The 20,371-nt window shown below is 40.5% G+C and overlaps 1 protein-coding gene across 2 annotated transcripts in view; it reads left to right on the top strand.

Annotated features, from left to right (window-relative positions):
- Window positions 1-20,371, top strand: part of Esrp1 (epithelial splicing regulatory protein 1) — a 67,246-nt gene that overhangs the window by 25,059 nt on the left and 21,816 nt on the right. For both annotated transcript variants that reach the window (XM_013012424.1, XM_013012423.1), the window contains exons 10-13: window positions 538-839; window positions 3,238-3,456; window positions 6,393-6,591; window positions 11,989-12,157. In XM_013012424.1, coding sequence (XP_012867878.1) covers window positions 538-839; window positions 3,238-3,456; window positions 6,393-6,591; window positions 11,989-12,157 — 889 coding nt within the window. The remainder of the gene's footprint in view (window positions 1-537; window positions 840-3,237; window positions 3,457-6,392; window positions 6,592-11,988; window positions 12,158-20,371) is intronic.

Below are 20,371 nucleotides of genomic sequence, written 5' to 3'. Positions count from 1 at the left end.
TCTACCACTGAACCATATTCCCTGCCTGAAATATAGATAATTTTTATACTATTTTATCTTGTCAGCTTCCTAAGTTAATGGGCATTTTATGAAAATGCTAGGGGAAGAGTTTCAAAATTTGAGGAAAAATAAAATTCTGATTCCTAAGCTAGTATAAATTCAGTAGGAGTGTAGTTTGTTTGTTTGTTTGTTTATGGTCAGTCGTGGGGCTGGAATTCTGGGCCTGGGCGCTGTCCCTCAGCTCTTCAGCTCAAGGCAAGCGCTCTACCACTTGAGCTACAGCGCCACTTTCTGTTTTCCAGTGGTTTATTGGAGATAGGAGTCTTTCAGTCTTTCCTGCCCAGGCTGGCTTTGAACGGCGATCCTCAGATCTCAGCCTCCTGAGTAGCTAGAATTACAGGCATGAGCCACCAGCGCCCGGCTGAGTGTAGTTATTTTTAATTCAAAACATTGCCTGGCATTTTATATTATATATTTGACAAAATTGTTGTCTTGACTATATTTCCCCCTGCTTTCACTAATAATTGTTTTCCCTAGGAACATCCAATGAGGTTGCCCAGTTTCTCTCCAAGGAAAATCAAGTCATTGTCCGGATGAGAGGGCTCCCCTTCACAGCCACAGCTGAGGAAGTGGTGGCCTTCTTTGGTCAGCATTGCCCCATCACTGGAGGAAAGGAAGGCATCCTTTTTGTCACCTACCCAGATGGTAGGCCAACAGGCGATGCTTTTGTGCTCTTTGCCTGTGAGGAATATGCGCAGAATGCATTGAGGAAGCACAAGGACTTGTTGGGTAAAAGATACATTGAGCTCTTCAGGAGCACCGCAGCTGAAGTTCAGCAGGTTGGTTTTTAAGAGTAGATGGGAACCTTCGCATCAATTTCATTTTAATTGTTTTAGATTAAGTTGTGGTATTTTGTTTACTTAATAAGTACTTCTTAAATGAAAATCACAATGTCATGGGAAAAAATAATGATGATGAGGTATTGCCACATGTAATGAGTGTTAACTTCTGTTCTTTACCATACATTATTCAGTCTAAAAACTTGGAGAATGTAATAAGTATTGGTGCATGAAATAGTCTCATTCTGGGACCAAAAAGGAGCCTTACCTTGTGCATGCACAGGAAATAGTTTGTGTGTATTCTTGCCTAATATTTGTAGGTCATACCTTGAAAGCTTGCTTGTGTTTAAAATTTTTCATCTTCAAATGAATGTCATTGAGGTACATATTTGATTTATACATTCTTGTATTATTGTGCATTGGGGTTGTTTGCTTTTCTTCTACAAAGAAAAGATATTCCGGGGCTGGGAAGTTGGCTCAGTGGTAGAGCACTTGCCTTGCATGCCTGAGGCCCTAGGTTCGATTCCTCAGCACCATATAAGCAAAAAGAAAAAAAAAAGCCGGAAGTGGCGCTGTGGCTCAAGTGGTAGAGTGCTAGCCTTGAGCTGAAGAGCTGAGGGACAGCACTCAGGCTCAGAGTTCAAGCCCCACAACTGGACCAAAAAAAAAAAAAGAAAAGATATTCCTGCTCAAGCATACTAGTAAAGCTTACCATCAATTTTTGATTGATTTTTTTTTTTTTTTGGTATTTGGCAAGTATTATAAAATGCTTAGCTGTTTCTTGTCATATAGAAAATCAGTTATTATTTATCTTTATGATTACTAACTTTTTAAAAGTTTGTGTCTGGGGCTGGGTAGAGTACTTGCCTAGTATGCATAAAGCCCTGAGTTCCATTCCTCAGTACCACATAAAAAACTGGAAGTGGCACTGTGGCTTAAGTAGTAAAGTACTAGCCTTGAGCAAAAGAAGCTCAGGGACAGTGCCAAAGCTCTAAGTTCAAGCCCCAGGATTGGCAAAAAAAAAAAAAGGTTTTTCGTTTCTTGTGTTGCTCACATCTGTAATCCTATCTATTCAGGAGGCTGAGATCTAAGGATTGTAGTTCAAAGCCAGCCCAGTAGGAAAGTCTGTGAAACTCTTTCTCTCGTAAAAAGTTATCTCCTAAAAATCCACTTGAAAACTGGAAGTAGAGCTGTGGTTCAAAGTGGTTGAGTGCTAGCCTTGGCAAAAAATCTCAGACAGGTCCCAGGCCCTTAGTTCAAGCCCATGACTGAGAGAAAAAAAAAAGTTTCTCATCATCTAGCTATTCTGTCTTGTGCTTGTGTCTGTGTGGCCTTGTGTTTTAATATCTTTCAAAACTATTATTTGGCATGTGGTCCTTGACAAGGTTAGTCTCTTTATTTTTTTGAGTTGGAGGTAAAATGTAAGGATAATATTAAGGGGAATGCTTTGTACTTAGTGAAATGAAAACTAATTCATTCATGAAAGTGTCCTCTTAGCAGTATGTGTGAACAGAAACAACAGATTTTTTTTTCTTTTTGCCAGTCCTAGGGCTTGATGAACTTAGGGTCTGGGCACTGTCCCTGAGCTTCTTTTTGCTCAAGTCTAGTCTAGCACTCTACCATTTGAGCCATAGCACCACATCTGGCCTTTTCTGTTTATGTGGTACCGAGGAATCGAACCCAGGGCTTCATGCATGCTAGGCAAGCACTCTACCACTAAGCCACATAAGAGTCTCAATGACTTTCCTGCCTGGGCTGGCTTTGAACTGTGTTCCTCAGATCTCAGCCTCCTGAGTAGCTAGCAAACAGCAGACTTTTTTTTTTTTGTCAGTTCTGAGGCTTGAACTCTGGGCCTGGGCACTGTCCCTCAGCTCTTCAGCTCAAGGCAAGCGCTCTACCACTTGAGCTACAGCGCCACTTCCAACAGCAGACTTTTTTAAGATACTTGTCATAATTATTGTGCTTGTCCAGGTTGACACATCCTTAGATTCTGACATGTCTTATATATTGGGCAGAAGTAGGTACCACAGTCTCTCAGCTGAATTGCCCAGATGTCTCCATCAGTACTTCTGAAATTTGAATACACTTAACTCACTCAAGGACCCTGCTAAAAATTTCTAGAGTAGAGCAGAGACAGCATTTCTCTTGGTTTTTGTACTAGCTTCTGGCATTATACATATTAAGCATGTGTTCTCTGCACATATTAAGTGTGCACTCTGTATATATTAAGTTTATATACATTTTTCTGTATGTGTTAAGCATAAGCTTTGTGTCACTCAGCTGCAACCAGCCTCTGGACTCTGCATTTCTAACCAGTTCTCTCAGGTGAATCCATTGCTCGGCCGCAGACAGCATTGAAACAGAAGACTAAATCTCTTGTGTTTTGCTTTGCATATAGGTGCTGAATCGATTCTCCTCTGCCCCTCTCATCCCACTTCCAACACCTCCCATCATTCCAGTACTACCTCAGCAATTTGTGCACCCTACCAACATTAGAGACTGTATACGCCTTCGAGGTCTTCCCTATGCGGCCACAATAGAGGACATCCTGGAGTTCCTGGGGGAGTTTGCTACAGATATTCGTACGCATGGGGTTCACATGGTATTGAATCATCAGGTAAAAAAAGTTGGGTAGCTGACCTGCTTGTTTCCAGTGAAAAAATGCTTTCTTTTATTAAAAGAATATTTGTTAATTTGAGGGGAAAAACAACTATAATAGGGACTCATTTTAGACCTCCCCCCTCCACATGGAGGGTTTCTCTACTTTTGTGGTTTTCTTTTCACTTTCAAATATACTTACTGTGTGGGGCTGGGAAGGTGGCTCAGTGGTAGAGCGCTTGCCTTGCATGCGTGAGGTCCTGGGTTCAATTCCCTAACACCACATAAGCAAAAAGAAAAAAGCCGGAAGTGGCGCTATGGCTCAAGTGGTAGAGCGCTAGCCTTGAGCTAAAGAGCTGGGGGACAGAGCCCAGGCCCAGAGTTCAGTCCCCATGACCGGACCCAAAACAAACAAATATACTTTCTGTGTTTACCTTTAAAAAATATATATATATATGCATATACACATACACATGCATATAAGAAGTCTTTAGAGTATACTCCAGAAAAGGATACTATTACTATGATAATTGACATGATAATTGAAATTCAGCTTTGATTTTTCTCATCACATAAATCTATTTATCAGTAGTCTCAGATAAGAACTAAATATAACAGCAGTGCGTATAACACTTGTTGCAGCCACTGAACTCTGCATCTCTCTTGTTTTCATGTCAGTGGTCACAGACAAATCTGTTTACAAGTGAACATGCCTGTATTCCTGTGTGTTTTGTATCCACAGGTTCTTATATAATGACATTTCACAATTTTTTGTTAATATGTTAGACATCAAATTCTAGTCAATAAAATGTAAAATTGGGCTGAGAAGGTGGCTCAGTGGTAGAGCGCTTGCCTTGCATGCACGAGGCCCTGGGTTCGATTCCTCAGCACCACATAAGCAAAAAGCCGGAAGTGGCGCTGTGGCTCAAAGTGGTAGAGTGCTAGCCTTAAGCTGAAGAGCTGAGGGACAGCGCCCAGACCCAGAGTTCAGGCCCCACGACCGGACCAAAATAAATAAATAAAATGTAAAATTATTGCTGATTTGTATCTATGCCCTCTATTAACAGTGTGTGGAGCTTATAGGCACACAGCTCTAGTAAGAAATGAATTGTTGGGAATGGGAATATGGCTTAGTGGTAGAGTGCTTGCCTAGGATGCATGAAGCCCTGGGTTCAATTCCTCAGTACCACATAACAGGAAAAGCCAGAAGTGGCACTGTAGCTCAAAGTGGTGGAGTGCTAGTCTTGAGTGAAAGAGCTCAGGGACAGTGCCCAAACCCTGAGTTCAAGCCCCATAACTGGCAAGAAAAGAAAAGAAAGAAATGAATTGTTGAGTCCTCTGTCAATATCTGTTTGAATTCTTTTCAGTGTGTCAATGTAAGCTATTTCTTCCAATGATGCAACTTGTGGGTTAAGGGAAATTTAAAAATGTAAGGTGTCAGTGCTTTGTGCTAGCTTAAGCAGGAAAAATATGAATACTCATAAGCCAAGCAGTTCTAATTGATAGAAGGTAAAATTGTATTGTTTTGGAAAACAAATTTTTTAGCATTATAAGTGGAATATGGTCTTATATGGAAAAACTAAATTTTTTCCTGTTATCTCCTACTTTTTCTTTCTCTTGGAGGTCTGGTCACTTTCATAGGTATAATCTTGTCTCACTGGGAGGCACATGCCATTTTGCACAAGAAATCGGAAACCTTCCGCAGCCCTTGCTTAGTTTCTACAACAGCACATACTCTTTCTAACTCTTACATTCATTTTAAGCTGCACACCTTCTTACCTCACAGCTCTCTTAGCATGCTTCACTGGTTAAAGTCCTTTTGAATACATGTCTCCACAATCGAGCATCACCAGTGAATTACTTCTTTATGAGTCATGTTTCTAATACATTAGAGGTCATTCCTCTTTGATTAACAACAGTGGACAGATTCGCCTGTCATTTGACCATTTAAAAATGCTAATCATTTAAAAATGATGGACAAACTCTTAGTTACCCTGAAGATGTTAGGTTTCTATCTTGGACTGTGTTTGTTGGTAATTTCCTTGGTATGGCAACTCTTATGGTAACTTGCATGGTAATTGGATCAAGTACTTCCTAGGAAACATTTAGACGGAACTATAAAAAAAGAAAGCAGGAAGTGTCACTGTAGCTCAAGTAGTAGAGTGCTAGCCTTGAGCTGAAGAGCTGAGGGACAGTGCTCAGGCCTAGTTCAAGCCCCATGACTGACCAAAAAAAAAAAGAAAGCAGAACTATAAACCAGTTTGGTCTGTTTCTGCCACACAAAAATGTTCATGATAAAGCAAAAGTATTCCAAGTTTTTGTAACAGAAATCTGTAAGTTGTTTATAAATAGGGATATTTAGCAAACTACTGTGTAGTTCCCAAATAAGACTGGTGGGTCCCTACCCAACACTGGGCCCTTAAGCTACATTCCAACATTGGAAGCAAAGCAAAAGGGACGTGGCGGGTCAGTGATAGATGAGCACTGAGAGCCAAAAGACAATTCAATTCTGGCTTGTCCTATTTCCTGTCGGAGGATATATAAAGCTTTAAGACTGGTTCTGTTCCTAGCTGTTCCCAATCAAATGAGACTTAATCGGATTTTTCAGACGGGGAAGGGGGGGGGAGAGAATCCAATATGCAATCCTGTATTTTGAAGTTGGCAGTCACAAGGAGACCTTTTCAAAACCTTGTAAATCGGATACTAATTTAACAGAAACCAAGAAGGATCACTTTCAGCTATGAGCTCTCAAAACTGTTCCTTCACGGTTTTGTGGTCCATTAGGGGATAAAACACACATCAGATTTCATCCACTCACACTGTCACCCAGATTTTGTGGCTAAATATGTCTGTACTATGGGTGATTGTCACTTTGCATGTTTTGTAAGCAACCATTCGTTTCCTTGTTGAAGGAGACAGTCTCCTTTTGTTTTTATTCTTCCCCTACACCCTCAGGGCCGCCCATCAGGAGATGCCTTTATCCAGATGAAGTCTGCGGACAGAGCATTTATGGCTGCGCAAAAGTGTCATAAAAAAACCATGAAGGACAGATATGTTGAAGTCTTTCAGTGTTCAGCTGAGGAGATGAACTTTGTGTTAATGGGGGGCACTTTAAATCGAAATGGCTTATCCCCACCGCCATGTAAGTTACCATGTAAGTTTTTCTTGGGTCTTGGCGCTATTCTACGCTGTATGCTGGTAGGTGCTTAAGCTGCTTTCATAACTTTCTGTGTCCCTGGTTCTTTCTGAGGCAGGCAAGGTGGTTATATAAGGCTTTCCCATCTGAAATCAGTAGTATCTGGTAATCATTTAAGACCTTGGTTGTGGACACCCATAATTAGAGATGCTCCAAATACCTTCTTTCAAATTTTATTCTTGCTTTTCCAGTGATAAGCACGTGGTTTCTGAAGCTTAGTGTGTTCCAGATAAGCACTGACTCTGGGAGGCAACCTGGCTTTGTAGATTTTTTAATATGCATTTAAAGGGAAAATAAATGGATAATTGGATGCTTTCCCTGTCCCCCTCTTAAATGCATTAAGCTTTATGAAGAATGATTGACACCCGCTTTTCATTTTTTAAATATCAATTGTGTTTTGTGAGTGACAACCTGGAGAGCATTTCTATTGCTTGCCAGGATGTCTAGAAGAGTGAGTTAGTAAAAATACATAAATGGGTAAACAATTGAGCCAAAGTTTCCATTGGGTCGCAGGATCAGTGCTTAATTACAAACCATGCTCTTGCTCGTTGGCATCTGGGTGCAAGCCATCTGAAATCCTGTTCCGGGAGGAATAAGCCCCGTATTTATATTTGTAGAGTGCAAGTCCTAGTTAGTGACTTAAGGAATGTTTGAGAATCTAATGTTAAAGCTGGAGGCTTTTTTGTTGTTTTAAATGAAGTTTTCACCTTTATGTAAGACATTAACCTTGTTATGCATGTTGGATATGTTTAAAGAACATATTATTTGGAATACAGTTCAAACACATGCTTCATTCCCAAAAAGAGTGTAGATGTAGAAGGTTAGTTTTATTTTATAGTAAAAAGGGATTCATGCCAGTTAGTCAATTTTATAAAATATTACTTGTAGAATATTCAGTGGGGCTTAGTCCTTTTCTCCCTTTGGAGTTCTTCAGTGCTAATATTCCACTTACCTGCTGCTTGCTGTTGGTGAATATTTTAAGAGTTAATTGTGAATGAGCATAAAGTTTTGAAAGTTTGTAACTAGGTTTAAGAAAATATCCTGACATAATCTTACTTGTATGTTTTCTATGCATAAATGACTGAGAATGTAGAAGTTGTTACAGTATTGTTTAGTGACAATCTATATGAAATAGACCAAGTTCTGAAGCTGGGCACAATGGCTCATGCCTGTAATTTTAGCTAATCAGTGTGCTGAGATCTGAGGATCAAGGTTCAAAGCCTCCCAGGCAGCAAACTCCATGAGATTCTTATCTGCAACTAACCTGCAAAAGTTAGAAATGGAGGTAAAATTAAGTGATAGAATGACAGCATTTAGCAACAAAGCCAAGAGACATCACAAGACCCTGAGTTCAAGCACTAGTACCTGCATACATGCATACACACAGAAAAACAAAACAACTAAGTTCCTTTTCAGGTATGACCCAGGTTTCTATGTAGTGATATCCTTTTACTTTTTTCTCCTCCTGAAGGAAAACTGCTTATTGCAGGCTTTATTTTTTTTCCTCCCTTTGCCTAAGGAAAAAATTTCAATACACATTTCACAAAAGACTATTTTATATGCATGCATATATATGTAGACATATGTATACACACATGTGTACAGATATGTGTGTATAATATACCATTTAAAGGTATATAAGTAAGTGTATCCCTGCATTTATAGTTCATGAAGGCAGTTATCCATATGAATGCATATATGTATATAATTTATAGGTATCTAATGTCTTTCTCTCTGTCTCTTTCTCTCTCTTTTTCCATATATATGTAGAGTTGTACTGAGGTTTGAATTCAAGACTTTATATTTGCTAGTCAGGTACTCTATTGTTGGAGCCATGCCTCCAGCACAAAGAATTTTTGTATCTTTTAATATTTTCCAAAAATACAGTATTTTTTATTTTTTGAATACAAACCCTGGTTGTATTCATATTTACCATGCTTTGTAGCTTTAAAAATTTTTAATTGTTATTATAAAGGTGATATATATAGAAATACAGGAATTTTACCCACAGTTTTTCCATTTCTCTTCATTGAAGTTTATTTCTTTGTGAATCACCAATCTGCCTAGCACCAGTGTCTCCTCAGGAGGCTGAGATCTGAGGATTGTGGTTTGAAGCCATTCTGGACAGGACAGTTTATGAGGCTTTTATCTCCAGTTAGCTGGAAGTAGAGTGTAGTTCAAGTGGTAGAACCTTGAGGGAAAAAGCTAAAGGTCATCACCCAGGTCCTGAGCTCAAGCCCCAGGATTGTACAGCAAATAGAGAGAGACAGAGAGAGAAAGAAAATCATGTATATCTGCTAATATTGAACTTGTTCTGCTGAACTTTTTTCCTCTCAGTATACTTTTAAGTCACTGCCTGATTACACAGCAAATACAAAAATAGTGATTGTTAACATAGTTAAAGTTTTTAACATTTACATTGGTTAACACTCTCCACTGAGAGATCTTTTTTGAAAATTTCATTTGGCAAAGAAATGCTGTCAAAATCTTAATTTTTAAATTTCATCATTTTACATTTAATGATATGTGAATGAGTATAAAGTTTGGAAGTTAACGAAGTACATTTTATGGTCAACTTGATTTTTAGGAATATAAAGATAGAAGTACTTTCATTTAAGAAACACATAAATCTTTAGCAAGAGCATCTCTTTAGTTAAGAATTTCTACCATTTGGGAGTGGCGCTGTAGCTCAAGTGGTAGAGTGTTCCCTTGAGCTGAAGAGCTGAGGGACCGTGCCCAGGCCCCGAGTTCAAACCCCAAAACCAACCAAAAAAAAAAAAAGAATTTCTACCATTCTATTATTCTTTCCTTTTTTTTTCTGCCGGTCATGGGGCTTGAACTCTGGGCTTGGGAGCTGTCCCTCAGCTCTTCAACTCAAGGTCAGCGCTCTACCACTTGAGCTACAGCGCCACTTCAGGTTTTCTAGTGGTTTATTGGAGATAGGAGTCTCATGGTTTTTCCTGCCTGGGGTATGCTTTGAACTGAAATCCTCAGATCTTAGCCTCCTGAGTAGCTAGGATTATAGGCGTGAGCCACCAGCTCCTGGCCTACCATTCTATTTTTCTTTTTTGAAGTAGAACAGACATATCTGTTATGTCTTCCTTCCTTTCCACCCTCCCTCCCTTCCCTTCATTTCCTTCTCCCTTCCCTCCCTCCCCCCATCTTGCTTTCTTCTTTCTTTCTTTTTCTTTTTTCCTTTCCTTTCCTTTTCTTTCTTTTTGTTGGTAATGGGGTTTGAACTCAGGGCCTGGGAACTGTCCCTGAGCTCTTTTGCTCGAGGATAGCACTCTAGTACTTTGAGCCTCAGTGCCACTTCTATATGTTTTTTTAATGTTGTTCCACATTGTCTATAATGAATTGTTTCACTAGATGTAAAATCAGAATATGTGCATAGTTAATACTTCAGTTTGTATTATTTTCTATGGATTTCCCTAAAAATAGCGATCATATTTCAAACTATAAGTATCAGGAAAAGTGAAGGAAGGGATAACATTGTCCAAAAAGAATTATGTAAATTATCTATTTGTGGAATTGTAACTCCTTTGTACACTCCCTAATAACGATAAAGATTGCATGTGCACACACACAAACACAAACTGTGTTTAGCACAATTATTTTTGTGTGTGCCAGTTCTGGGGTTTGAACTCAAGGCCTGGGTCTGTGCCTGAGCTCTTTCCACTCAAGGCTTGAACTTTACCACTTAAGCAATAGGTCAGTTTTCAGCTTTTTACTGATAAGTCTCCTGGCTGGCTTTGAACCATGATCCTCAGGTTTCAGCCTCCTGAGTAGCTAGGATTACAGGTGTGAGCTAACAGCACCTGGGTTAGCACAATTTTTTTTAAATGAATATAAAAGAGGTACCACAGCCAGGCATGGGAAGATACATTCCTGTGATCCCAATATTTGGGAGGCTGAAACAGGACGATTTAAGTTTTGAGACTATACAGCAAGACCCTCAAGAAAAATCAAGGACTAGGAATATAGCTTAATAGTTGACCATTTGTCTAGTTAAGAACCAAAGTTCAGTCCTCAGAACCATGGCAGGCAGAGGGAAAGACAATGGAAGAGGCACCTACAATTAAATATGAAATCAGTATTGTCCTTTGTTCTGTATCCCCATATTCCACTGACTAATTGCTCATCTCCATAGATGTGGAGAATACTCATAAGAACAAAATGAGAATGGGAAGTTATGTTAGAAATTTTTTTTTTGTTTGCAAGTTTCCCATGAGCCTTTGTTGCTTGAGTAATCTAATCTTGTGGTTCTATATGCAAAACTTAATCTCAGATTCAGTCAACTCAGTTTCCTCTTCTCAGTACACATAGTCTGTGTTCATCCAACATGTAAAAGCTAGTCACCAGCAATGTCTCTAACTTCAGATTTTCTGAATAGGGAAGATTCAGAAAGCAGAGAGATCCCCCTAGCCCACCCCTGCCAATGGTGCTGGAGATGGAACTTGGGTCCGCACATGTTCTAAATATGCACTCCACAACTTAACTGTGCCTTCCATCTGTGGGCTCTCTTCTATTTGTTCTGAGCCAGCTTTTTTATCAGCTAACTCTTAGGGAAGACCTGGGCATGTGGATCTCCAGGTTTATTTCCCATGTTGGATTTTTTTCCCCTTCTGATACTGGAGTTTAATCTCAGGGCTTCGCAGTTGCTAGGCAGGCATTCTACTGCAGGGTTACCCCTTTAGTCCTTGTTGGCTATGCTTACTTTTGAGGTAGCATCTCCCTTCTTTCCCAAGTACATGCCTGGACTATAATCCTGCCAAAGCTGTGAGGATAGGTTCTTTCTACCATGCTTAGTTTCTCAAGTTGAGATGGATTTTCCTGCCTAGGCTGACCCAGAACTATAGTCTACCTTGTTTCAGGCTTCTGTGTAGCTGGAATGACAGGTGTATGCTACTGTGTCCAGCCTAATGGCTTATTAGTGTTCTTGCAAACTTTTTGTCTGGATTGGTCTAGAAGTGCAATCTTTCCAATCTCAGCTTCCAAATAGGGTTATAGGCATAAGCCACTGGGCATCTTGTCTGGCTTAGACTTTTATTTTCTTCAACAGCTTTGAAGATGTAGATTAGTTTCAAAGGCCATGTAATGAATTTCCTTCAAGGAACAAACTTGGTCTATTCCCTTTGGGTCAGTTCACTGTGGCGCAGAGTATGCTTGGTATAGTTTAGAGTGAAATGTTTTTAATCTTTTCCATTTCATGCTGTAATAAAAGGTAGCTACATTGCATGGAATGGTAGGAAAATGTAATGGTCTTTTCCTTCAAAATGTATAGCTAGAAGAGTGCCTTTATGACTGTTGTGTCTGTTAGGAACATGTCTAAAGGCTCTCTCTTTGCTTGTTTAGGCCTGTCTCCTCCCTCCTACACATTCCCAGCTCCCGCAGCAGTGATTCCAACAGAAGCTGCCATTTATCAGCCCTCTGTGCTTTTGAGTCCACGAGCGCTCCAGCCCTCCACAGCCTACTACCCAGCAGGCACTCAGCTCTTCATGAACTACACAGCGTACTATCCCAGGTAAGCCTCTGAAGGAAGTGGAAGGAAGGAACTGAAACAAAGAACTTCTTTGATGGCCAGCCCTCAAATACACAAAAGAATATTGTCTGCCACGTCGAAGGTTAGCATTAAGAGGCTACATTTTCTGGTTATATCTCTGACCAAGAAAATTGTTTCAAGATAAACTGAAAGAAGTTTATTTTTTAACCACCTATGGATAGCAAAACCTTTCAGTTCGCCTATGCATTCAGCTTCCCCTATTTACTCCTGTTAGCACAGCCATTTAAATGAGTAGCTCTGTGATCCTTGAGATGGAGTGGCCATATCAAGGCAGTAAATTGTGAAACAGGAAAATCCATAATGAACCATTGTATCATTTTTATTTTTCAATAACATGATCTGGTGTCAATCCACAATAAATAAAAACTGTTGCTTGAATTTTTTGAGGGCTTAAATTCTTTTCCTCTTACATCTTTAGTATAAACAAATCCAGAATTGCATATACAGTATTATCATGGAGTCATTATATTTTAAGTATTTTCCAGTTGCAATTAATTTCTGGGAAGCAGCATGGTATAATGGAAAGATGGTCAGTTGGAGAACTGGGAGATGTGAGTTTTAATTTTGTAAATTTTAACTAGGACAAACCCTTTAACATTTCTGGATCTGTAAAATATGGGATATTGGCCAACGTTTGGGGTCCCTTTTAAATCTGTGACTCTATGTGAATATGATAATGGCCTGGACTAGCCTCTCTGACCCCTGCATTTGTTATATTGAATGGTATTTTTCTTCTTCCTCCAATGTAGACTTCATGCAAGAAGTTTGAGGATCTCTCAGGAGACCCTTTTAATTATATTTTGTTCACTGCTCTTGAAAGTATTCTAACAATAAGAATTGGAAGAAAGACATGAAGGGGGAAAACAGGCATGAAAGTTGTCAGCTTGTTGTCTTTGAAGACTTGGAAAGGTCTTGGGTGTTACTCAGTGGTAAAATACTTACCCAACATGCTCCATGCCCTGTGTTTGATTCCTGGCACTGTGAAGGAAAAAAGAAAAAAGATCAAGAGCACGAGGAAACTGTTCATGGTTGAGTCCCAAGCCGGACACCTAGCCCAACACTGTTTTTTCACCTCTGGAGTCTCGGACAGTTGTTTGATGCTGTTGGGCTCTGGTTACCCTACCCTGTCTTATATCATCAGAAAGTGAGGCTGGAATGCCTGGTGCACTTATCTGTTCTATAGTTCCTTTCCGTAATAACCAGTTCCATTATGGACTTGCTATTTAGGCTCTGTTAAAAGAAAGAATTCCTTAGAAGTGAGACTATGAGCATGAATTGAAGACCCCAAGGCAGGAAGAATTGACATTTGTGGCTTAATTGCTTGGGCAGTTTTGGTCCCCAGCCTGTTAATTCTTTTGCAACTAGTAGTTTTAAAGTTCATAAGGTGGGGCTGGGAAGGCGGCTCAGTGGTAGAGCGCTTGCCTTGCATGCATGAGGCCCTGGGTTTGATTCCTTAGCAGCACATAAGCACAAAGAAAAAAGCCGGAAGTGGCGCTGTGGCTCAAGTGGTGGAGCGCTAGCCTTGAGCTGAAGAGCTGAGGGACAGCGCCCAGGCCCAGAGTTCAGGCCCCACAACCGGACCCCCCCCCAAAAAAAAAAAAAGTTCATAAGGTGCTCATTATTTAATGCTAAGATTACAGAAGTATAGTGCATAAAAGTAAAGACTCCCATTTCATATACCTCCTAATCTAAATGTGTCTATTATTATTATTGGTGGTGGTGGTGGTGGTTGTGGGGCTTGAACTCTGGACCTGGGCACTATCCCTCAGCTCTTCAGCTCAAGGCTAGTGCTCTACCACTTGAGCCACAGCGCCACTTCCAGTTTTCTGGTGGTTTATTAGAGATAAGAGTTTCACAGTCTTTCCTGCCAGTACTGGCTTTGAACTGTGATCCTCAGATCTCAGCCTCCTGAGTAGCTAGGATTACAGGCATGAGCCACCGGCGCCTGGCTAAATTGACATTTTTTTAAACTTGTCTATCTGCCCCAGGAAGAATGGTATACCTGTATAATAACTTTATTATTCTTTTGTTTTATAATGTCTGGAAAGTAAAAACTACTAAAACAATAGTTCTTACTTTCAGATATTTAAACTTCAATTTTTTGTTTACCAGAGCTGATGATTTTTTTCTTCTTTTTCTTTTCTCATAATCATCTTCAAATACTTTTATTTCTATGCAAAGATTTGATGGAAGTAGAGTTTTTTTTTGGGGGGGGGTCATGGGGCCTGAACTCGTCCTGGACGCTGTCCCTCAGCTTTTCAGCTCAAGGCTAGCACTCTGCCACTTCAGCCATAGCACCACTTCTGGCCTTTTCTGCTTATGTGGTGCTGAGGAATCGAACCCAGGGCCTCATACATGCAAGGCAAGCACTCTACCACTGACCCAACTTCCCAGCCCAGAAGTAGAGTTTTTGAATTGTAATGTGCACTATGTTTCCAAATTAACCAATATTTATATATTTTTTTATTTGCTGGTTGTAGGACTTGAACTCAGGGTCTGTGTGTTATACCTGAGCTTTGTTGTGCAAGGTTGGCACTCTACCACTTGAGCCACAGCTTCAATTCTGGCTTTTGGGTGGCTAATTGGAAATAAGTCTAACAGACTTTCCTGCACAGGCTAGCTTCAAGTCATTACCCTCAGATCTCAGTCTCCTGAGTAGCTAGGAGTCATCAGCATCCAGCTTAAAGTATTACTTAGAATAGCAATTCCCTAACTCTACTGAAATTATTCACAAAAACTTATGACACTATGCAAGTATAATGGTTTGCATTTTTTTATTCTTGAAAATCCAGCTTTTTGGGTTTTTTTGTTTTTTTGCAATGGTAGGATTTAAACCTGTGACTTTGTACTTGTTGAGTAAGTGCAGCTCTATCATTTTGTTACATCCTAGCATGGAATAATTTGAAAAAAAAAATCCCAAGATCAAAATAGGGCTGGGAAGGTGGCTCAGTGGTAGAGCACTTGCCTTGCATGCCTGAGGCCCTGGGTTTGATTCCTCAGCACCACATAAGCAAAAAGAAAAAAGCCGAGTGGCGCTGTGGCTCAAGTGGTAGAGCGCTATAGCCTTGAGCTGAAGAGCTGAGGGACAGCGCCCAGGCCCAGAGTTCAGGCCCCATGACCGGACCCAAAAAAAAAAAAAAAAGAACAAAATATTTGGGCTGTGAATATGGCTTAGTGGTAGAATGATTGTCTAGCATGCATGAAGCCCTGATTTGATTCCTTAGTACCAGATAAAGAAAAAAAACAGAAATGGCTCAAGTGATAAAGTGATATGTATCTTGAGCAAAAGAAACTCAGAGACAGTGCCCAGGCCCTGAGTGCCAGTTCTAGGACTGGCTATCTATCTATGTATATCTATATATGTGTGTGTATATATGCATATGTGTGTGTGTGTGTGTGTAAGTGTGTAAGCTGGAATCTGGTAGCTCACACCTGTAATCCTAGCTACTCAGGAGGCTGAGATCTGAGGACTGCATTTCTTAGCGAGCCCAGACAAGAAAGTCCATGAGACTCTTATCTCTGATAAACTACTCAGAAAAGGCTGAAGTGGTGCTATGGGTTCAAGCACTAGCCTTGAGCCCTGACTTCAAGCCCCACTGGCAAAGACAGAAACACAGAAAGAGAAAGAGATCAAGCAAGGAAGGAAAAGGAAGGAAAGGAAAGGGAAGAAAAAGAAAGAAAGAAAGGGCTGGGAATGTGGCCTAGTGCTAGTGTGCTTGTCTAGCATGCATGAAGCCCTGGGTATGATTCCTCAGTACCATATAAATAAAAAGCTGGAAGTGGTGCTGTGGCTCAAGTGGTAGAACTTGAGCAAAAAAGAAGCTAAGGGACAGTGTCCAGGCCCTGAGTTCCAGTCCTAGGATTGGCAAAAAACAAAAACAAAAAAGGGCTGGGAAGGTAGCTCAGTGGTGGAATGCTTCTCTTGGATGCATGAGGCCCTGGGTTCGATTCCTCAGTACCACATAAGCAGAAAACTCCAGAAGTGGCACTGTGGCTCAAGTGGTAGAGTGATATCCTTGAACTGAAGAGCTGAGGGACAGCGCCCAGGCCCAACCCATGACCGACCCCCTCCCCAAAAAACCCCCAAAAACAAACTAACGGAAGGAAGGAAGCAATAGAAAAAAAGAAGGAAAGGAACAAAATGCTTACAATTTGGGTAGAATATTAATATATTAATTAAATCAGTTTATTTTTTTACTTGGGATTGGACTCTTGTCTTTTTTTTTATTATGAAAGTACCATATAGAGGGGTTACAATTACATGGGCAAGACAATGAGTACATTTCTTATCAAGCATTGTAGCCTCCTCTGGACTCTTGTCTTCTATTGATAGGTATGTACACCAGCACTTTAGCTACACCCCCACTCCACAAACAATATGGATATATATTTTTTAATATGGAAATTTTAAACTCTTGAAAGGGCCCGCAGAAGATGTCAATATATGGAGATACAGGCCATGCCTATGGATTTTGGAAGAATCAATATTGGAAACATTGAGTAATATGCCAAAATGCATTTCAGATTGAATGCATTTCTAATAAAATCTATTAGCAATGTATTTGTAGGAAGCTAATAGAAGAAGATGAAGGAACAGGAAAAAGTGTGGCAACTCTTGCGGAAGAGGAAGCAGGGAGGGCTTACTGTACACATCAAGACTGTGTAGTGTGACCTATGTGCTAGAGTGGTCACACAGACAAACAGAACCAAGTAGATGCCCAGAAACAGACCAGTACTTTGTTTTAATCTGTTGAGCTGCTACAGTCCATACCATAGACTGGGTGCATATCTACAAGGGAAACAATACTTGTTTTCAACTTAGTGTGACAATAGGGCCCTTTCAGCCTACTGAAAAGATTAGCTACCTGAATAATTTTTATTTATTTTGATCTGTTTTCTGATAGGTAGAAAAGTCCAAGATGGCAATACTGAAGGCTATTTTTTATATATATACAAAGGGTGTTTAATCAAGCTCTGGTGTTTCCTTTTTTTATTTGAATTTAATCGTTTTTTGTTTTGTTTTGTTTTGTTTTTTTAATTGTGTGTGCATGAGCTTGCATGCCAGTCCTGGGGTTTGAACTCAAGTCCCTGAACTTCTTTTGCTCAAGGCTTGAGCCACAGCACCACTTTGACTTTTTCTGAGTAGTTAATGGGAGATAAGAGGTCTCACAGGCTGGCTTCAAACTGCTGTCCATAGTACTCATGAGTAGCTAGGATTACAAGTACAAACCACCAGTGCCCAGCTTAAATTTTATTATTATTTTATTTTTTGTCGGTTGTGGGGTCTGAACTCTGGACCTAGGCGCTGTCCCTCAGCTATTTATCTCAAGGCTAACATTCTACCACTTGAGCCATAGTACCCCTTCTGGCTTTTTCTGCTTATGTGGAACTAAGGACTTGACCCTAGGGCCTCAGGCATGTAAGGCAAGCACTCTACCACTGAGCCACCTTCCCAGCCCTTTAATTTTATTTTTAACCAATTCTTAGAGTGCAAGTCATCATGCAAGCTATTTGAACCTATGAGGACCTGGAGATTTTATGTATATATGTAGTCCACACTGGCCTCAAACTTCCTTCCTTCCTCAGGCTCTGGAGTTTTGGAATGACAGGGTTGCACAACAATACCCAGCTTCAAAAAAAAAAGTTAATGGATATTAAATTATTCTATTTCTGCCTTTTAGTTTAATTGACCAATCTATGAGCACCTTTTAAGCAAATAGAAGCACCTTGTAGTGTGATGTATTGAACACATTTTAGATAATAAAACATGGACTCTTTCTCATGTAGTGTAGCAGGCAGATGTGTCACTATGCAAAGTCAGTGCCATTGCACTGACTCCTTCGGCTAGAACTATAGGACCTTTGTCTCTGTTTTATCTCCTGTAACTTAGTATATTGAAAACTCTGAAGATAAGCTCTGTAGCCACTTTTTCTTACAGTACAGTATCTTTCATCATAAGGACAGATTACTTATTTCAGTAACATTGAAGGAGAAAACATGAAATTAAAGAATGACCATATTCCTTTTCTGGTTGTGGGGACTGAACTCTGGGCCTGGGCACTGTCCCTCTGCGCTTGAGCTCAAGGCTAGTGCTCTACCACTTGAGCCACAGCACCACTTTTGGCTTTTTCTGTGTTTGTGGTGCTGAGGAATCGACAAGGCAAGCACTCTACCACTAAGCTATCTTTTCAGCCCATGACCTTAATTCTTAAAACGAATCCCTGCCAGTCTGAATGTATCACTGTCATAACAGCATCTTAAAGTACCAGTGAAATGAAAGCAGAAATCTTTCAGATAGTTTCCTTTTCTCCTTAAGGACCTTATGGTCATCTCCCCCCTAGAAAGGACCAGTGTTCGGAGGTATAGCCAAGACAGAGAAGAATGAGAAAAACAATCCGTTCGTCGGCCCCTGTTTGTCATTCCTCCTCAAACTTGCTCTTTTTTCCTTATATTTTTCTTTTCCTGTCTTGCTTTGATTTTTCCTTTGCTTTTCTCATCCCTTTTCTCTTTCCTCTGTTCTCTCTTTTCTCCCCATTCTCTCCTTTTCCCTTTCATTTCCTCTCATGCTTCAGCCTCCCAAGTGCATTATAGACAGGTATTACAATGCCCAGCTTTTTATTATTATTATTATTTTATTATTATTATAACCAAGTTCCTCTTTTACTCTGGCCTCTCACTCTTAGAAAAGGCTGTTCTTTGTAGCAATGTTATAGCACAATTGAGAAATGCCATAGTAATACATAAAAATGTTAAGATAAAGCTGGGCGCTGGTGGCTCACGCCTGTAATCCTAGCTACTCAGGAGGCTGAGATCTGAGGATCGCGGTTCAAAGCCAGCCCGGGCAGGAGAGACCGTGAGACTCCTATCTCCAATAAACCACCAGAAAACCAGAAGTGGCGCTGTGGCTCAAGTGGTAGAGCGCTCGCCTTGAGCTGAAGAGCTGAGGGGCAGCGCCCAGGCCCAGAGTTCAAGCCCCAAAAAAAAAAAAGTTAAATGTTTCTTATGTGTCACCTTATCTTTTGAATAACTAGGTAATAACAAAGTAACAGCTCAAGCCAGCAAAGGGAAGAAGCAAAGTTTAAGTATTTTCATGGTTTATTTGCATGCTTATATGACAGGTGTGTAGTAAGGGAAAAAAACTTTTTTCTTGGAATAACCATTTCTTACAAAATCTGCTTTTGTTTTTGCCTTGTGAGTATTATATAGGTATAATAAATAACATTGATGCTTTTGCATTATTTGTTTACCATGTAGTGGTACTATGTTCTATTTTGGAACTCTTTCCAACTGATCAGAAAATTTGTCAAGCATCTGAAAGATCCCTGCATTTTCTATTTTAATCCTTAATCCATCCTGTTCGTTTGTTTTTATAGCTGAGTTATTATAAAGATGGATATAGTTTCACCTCAGTTTTCAGGAAGCTGTCCCGACACCCTTTAGTGCTGGGAGCCAATGTAGAACCTTGCACATGTTAGGCAAGTATTCTACCATTAAGCTGTCTCTTCGGGCCTTTTATATGCAGTTTTTTTCTTCTCCTGTTGGTTGTGGGACTTGAACTTTGGGCGTGGGCACTGCCCCTGAGCTCTTCAGTTCAAGGCAAGCACTCTACCACTTGAGCCACAGAGCCAGTTCCGGTTTTCTGGTGGTTAATTGGTAATAAGAGTCTTACAGATGGGCTGGGAAGGTGGCTCAGTGGTAGAGCACTTGCCTTGCATGCATGGGGCCCTGGGTTTGATTCCTCAGCACCACATAAGCAAAAAGATAAAAGCTCCCAGGCCCAGAGTTTAGGCCCCATGACCTGACCCCCCAAAAAAACGTCTCTCACAGATTTTCCTGCCTGGGATGGCTTTGAACTGTGATCCTCAGATGTCAGCCTCTTGAATAGCTAGGATCACAGGTGTGAGCCACCAGTGTCTGGCTGCACTTTGTGTTTTTTTTTGTGTGTGGGTTTTGTGTGTGTGTGTGTATGTGTGTGTTTGTGTGGTGGTGGTGGTTTTTGCCAGTCCGAAGGCTTGAACTCTGGGCCGGGTGCTGTCTCAGAGCTGCTTTTTGCTCAAAAAAAATTACAGGCATTGGGCTAGGAAGTTGGCTCAGTGGTAGAGCGCTTGCCTTGCATGCCTGAGGCCCTGGGTTCGATTCCTCAGTACCACATAAGCAGAAAAAAGCCGGAAGTGG

The sequence above is a fragment of the Dipodomys ordii genome, unplaced genomic scaffold, assembly GCF_000151885.1.
Source record: "Dipodomys ordii isolate 6190 unplaced genomic scaffold, Dord_2.0 Scaffold17, whole genome shotgun sequence".
NCBI classification, from domain to species: Eukaryota; Metazoa; Chordata; class Mammalia; order Rodentia; family Heteromyidae; genus Dipodomys; species Dipodomys ordii.
This window is presented reverse-complemented; position numbering and strand designations above follow the sequence as displayed.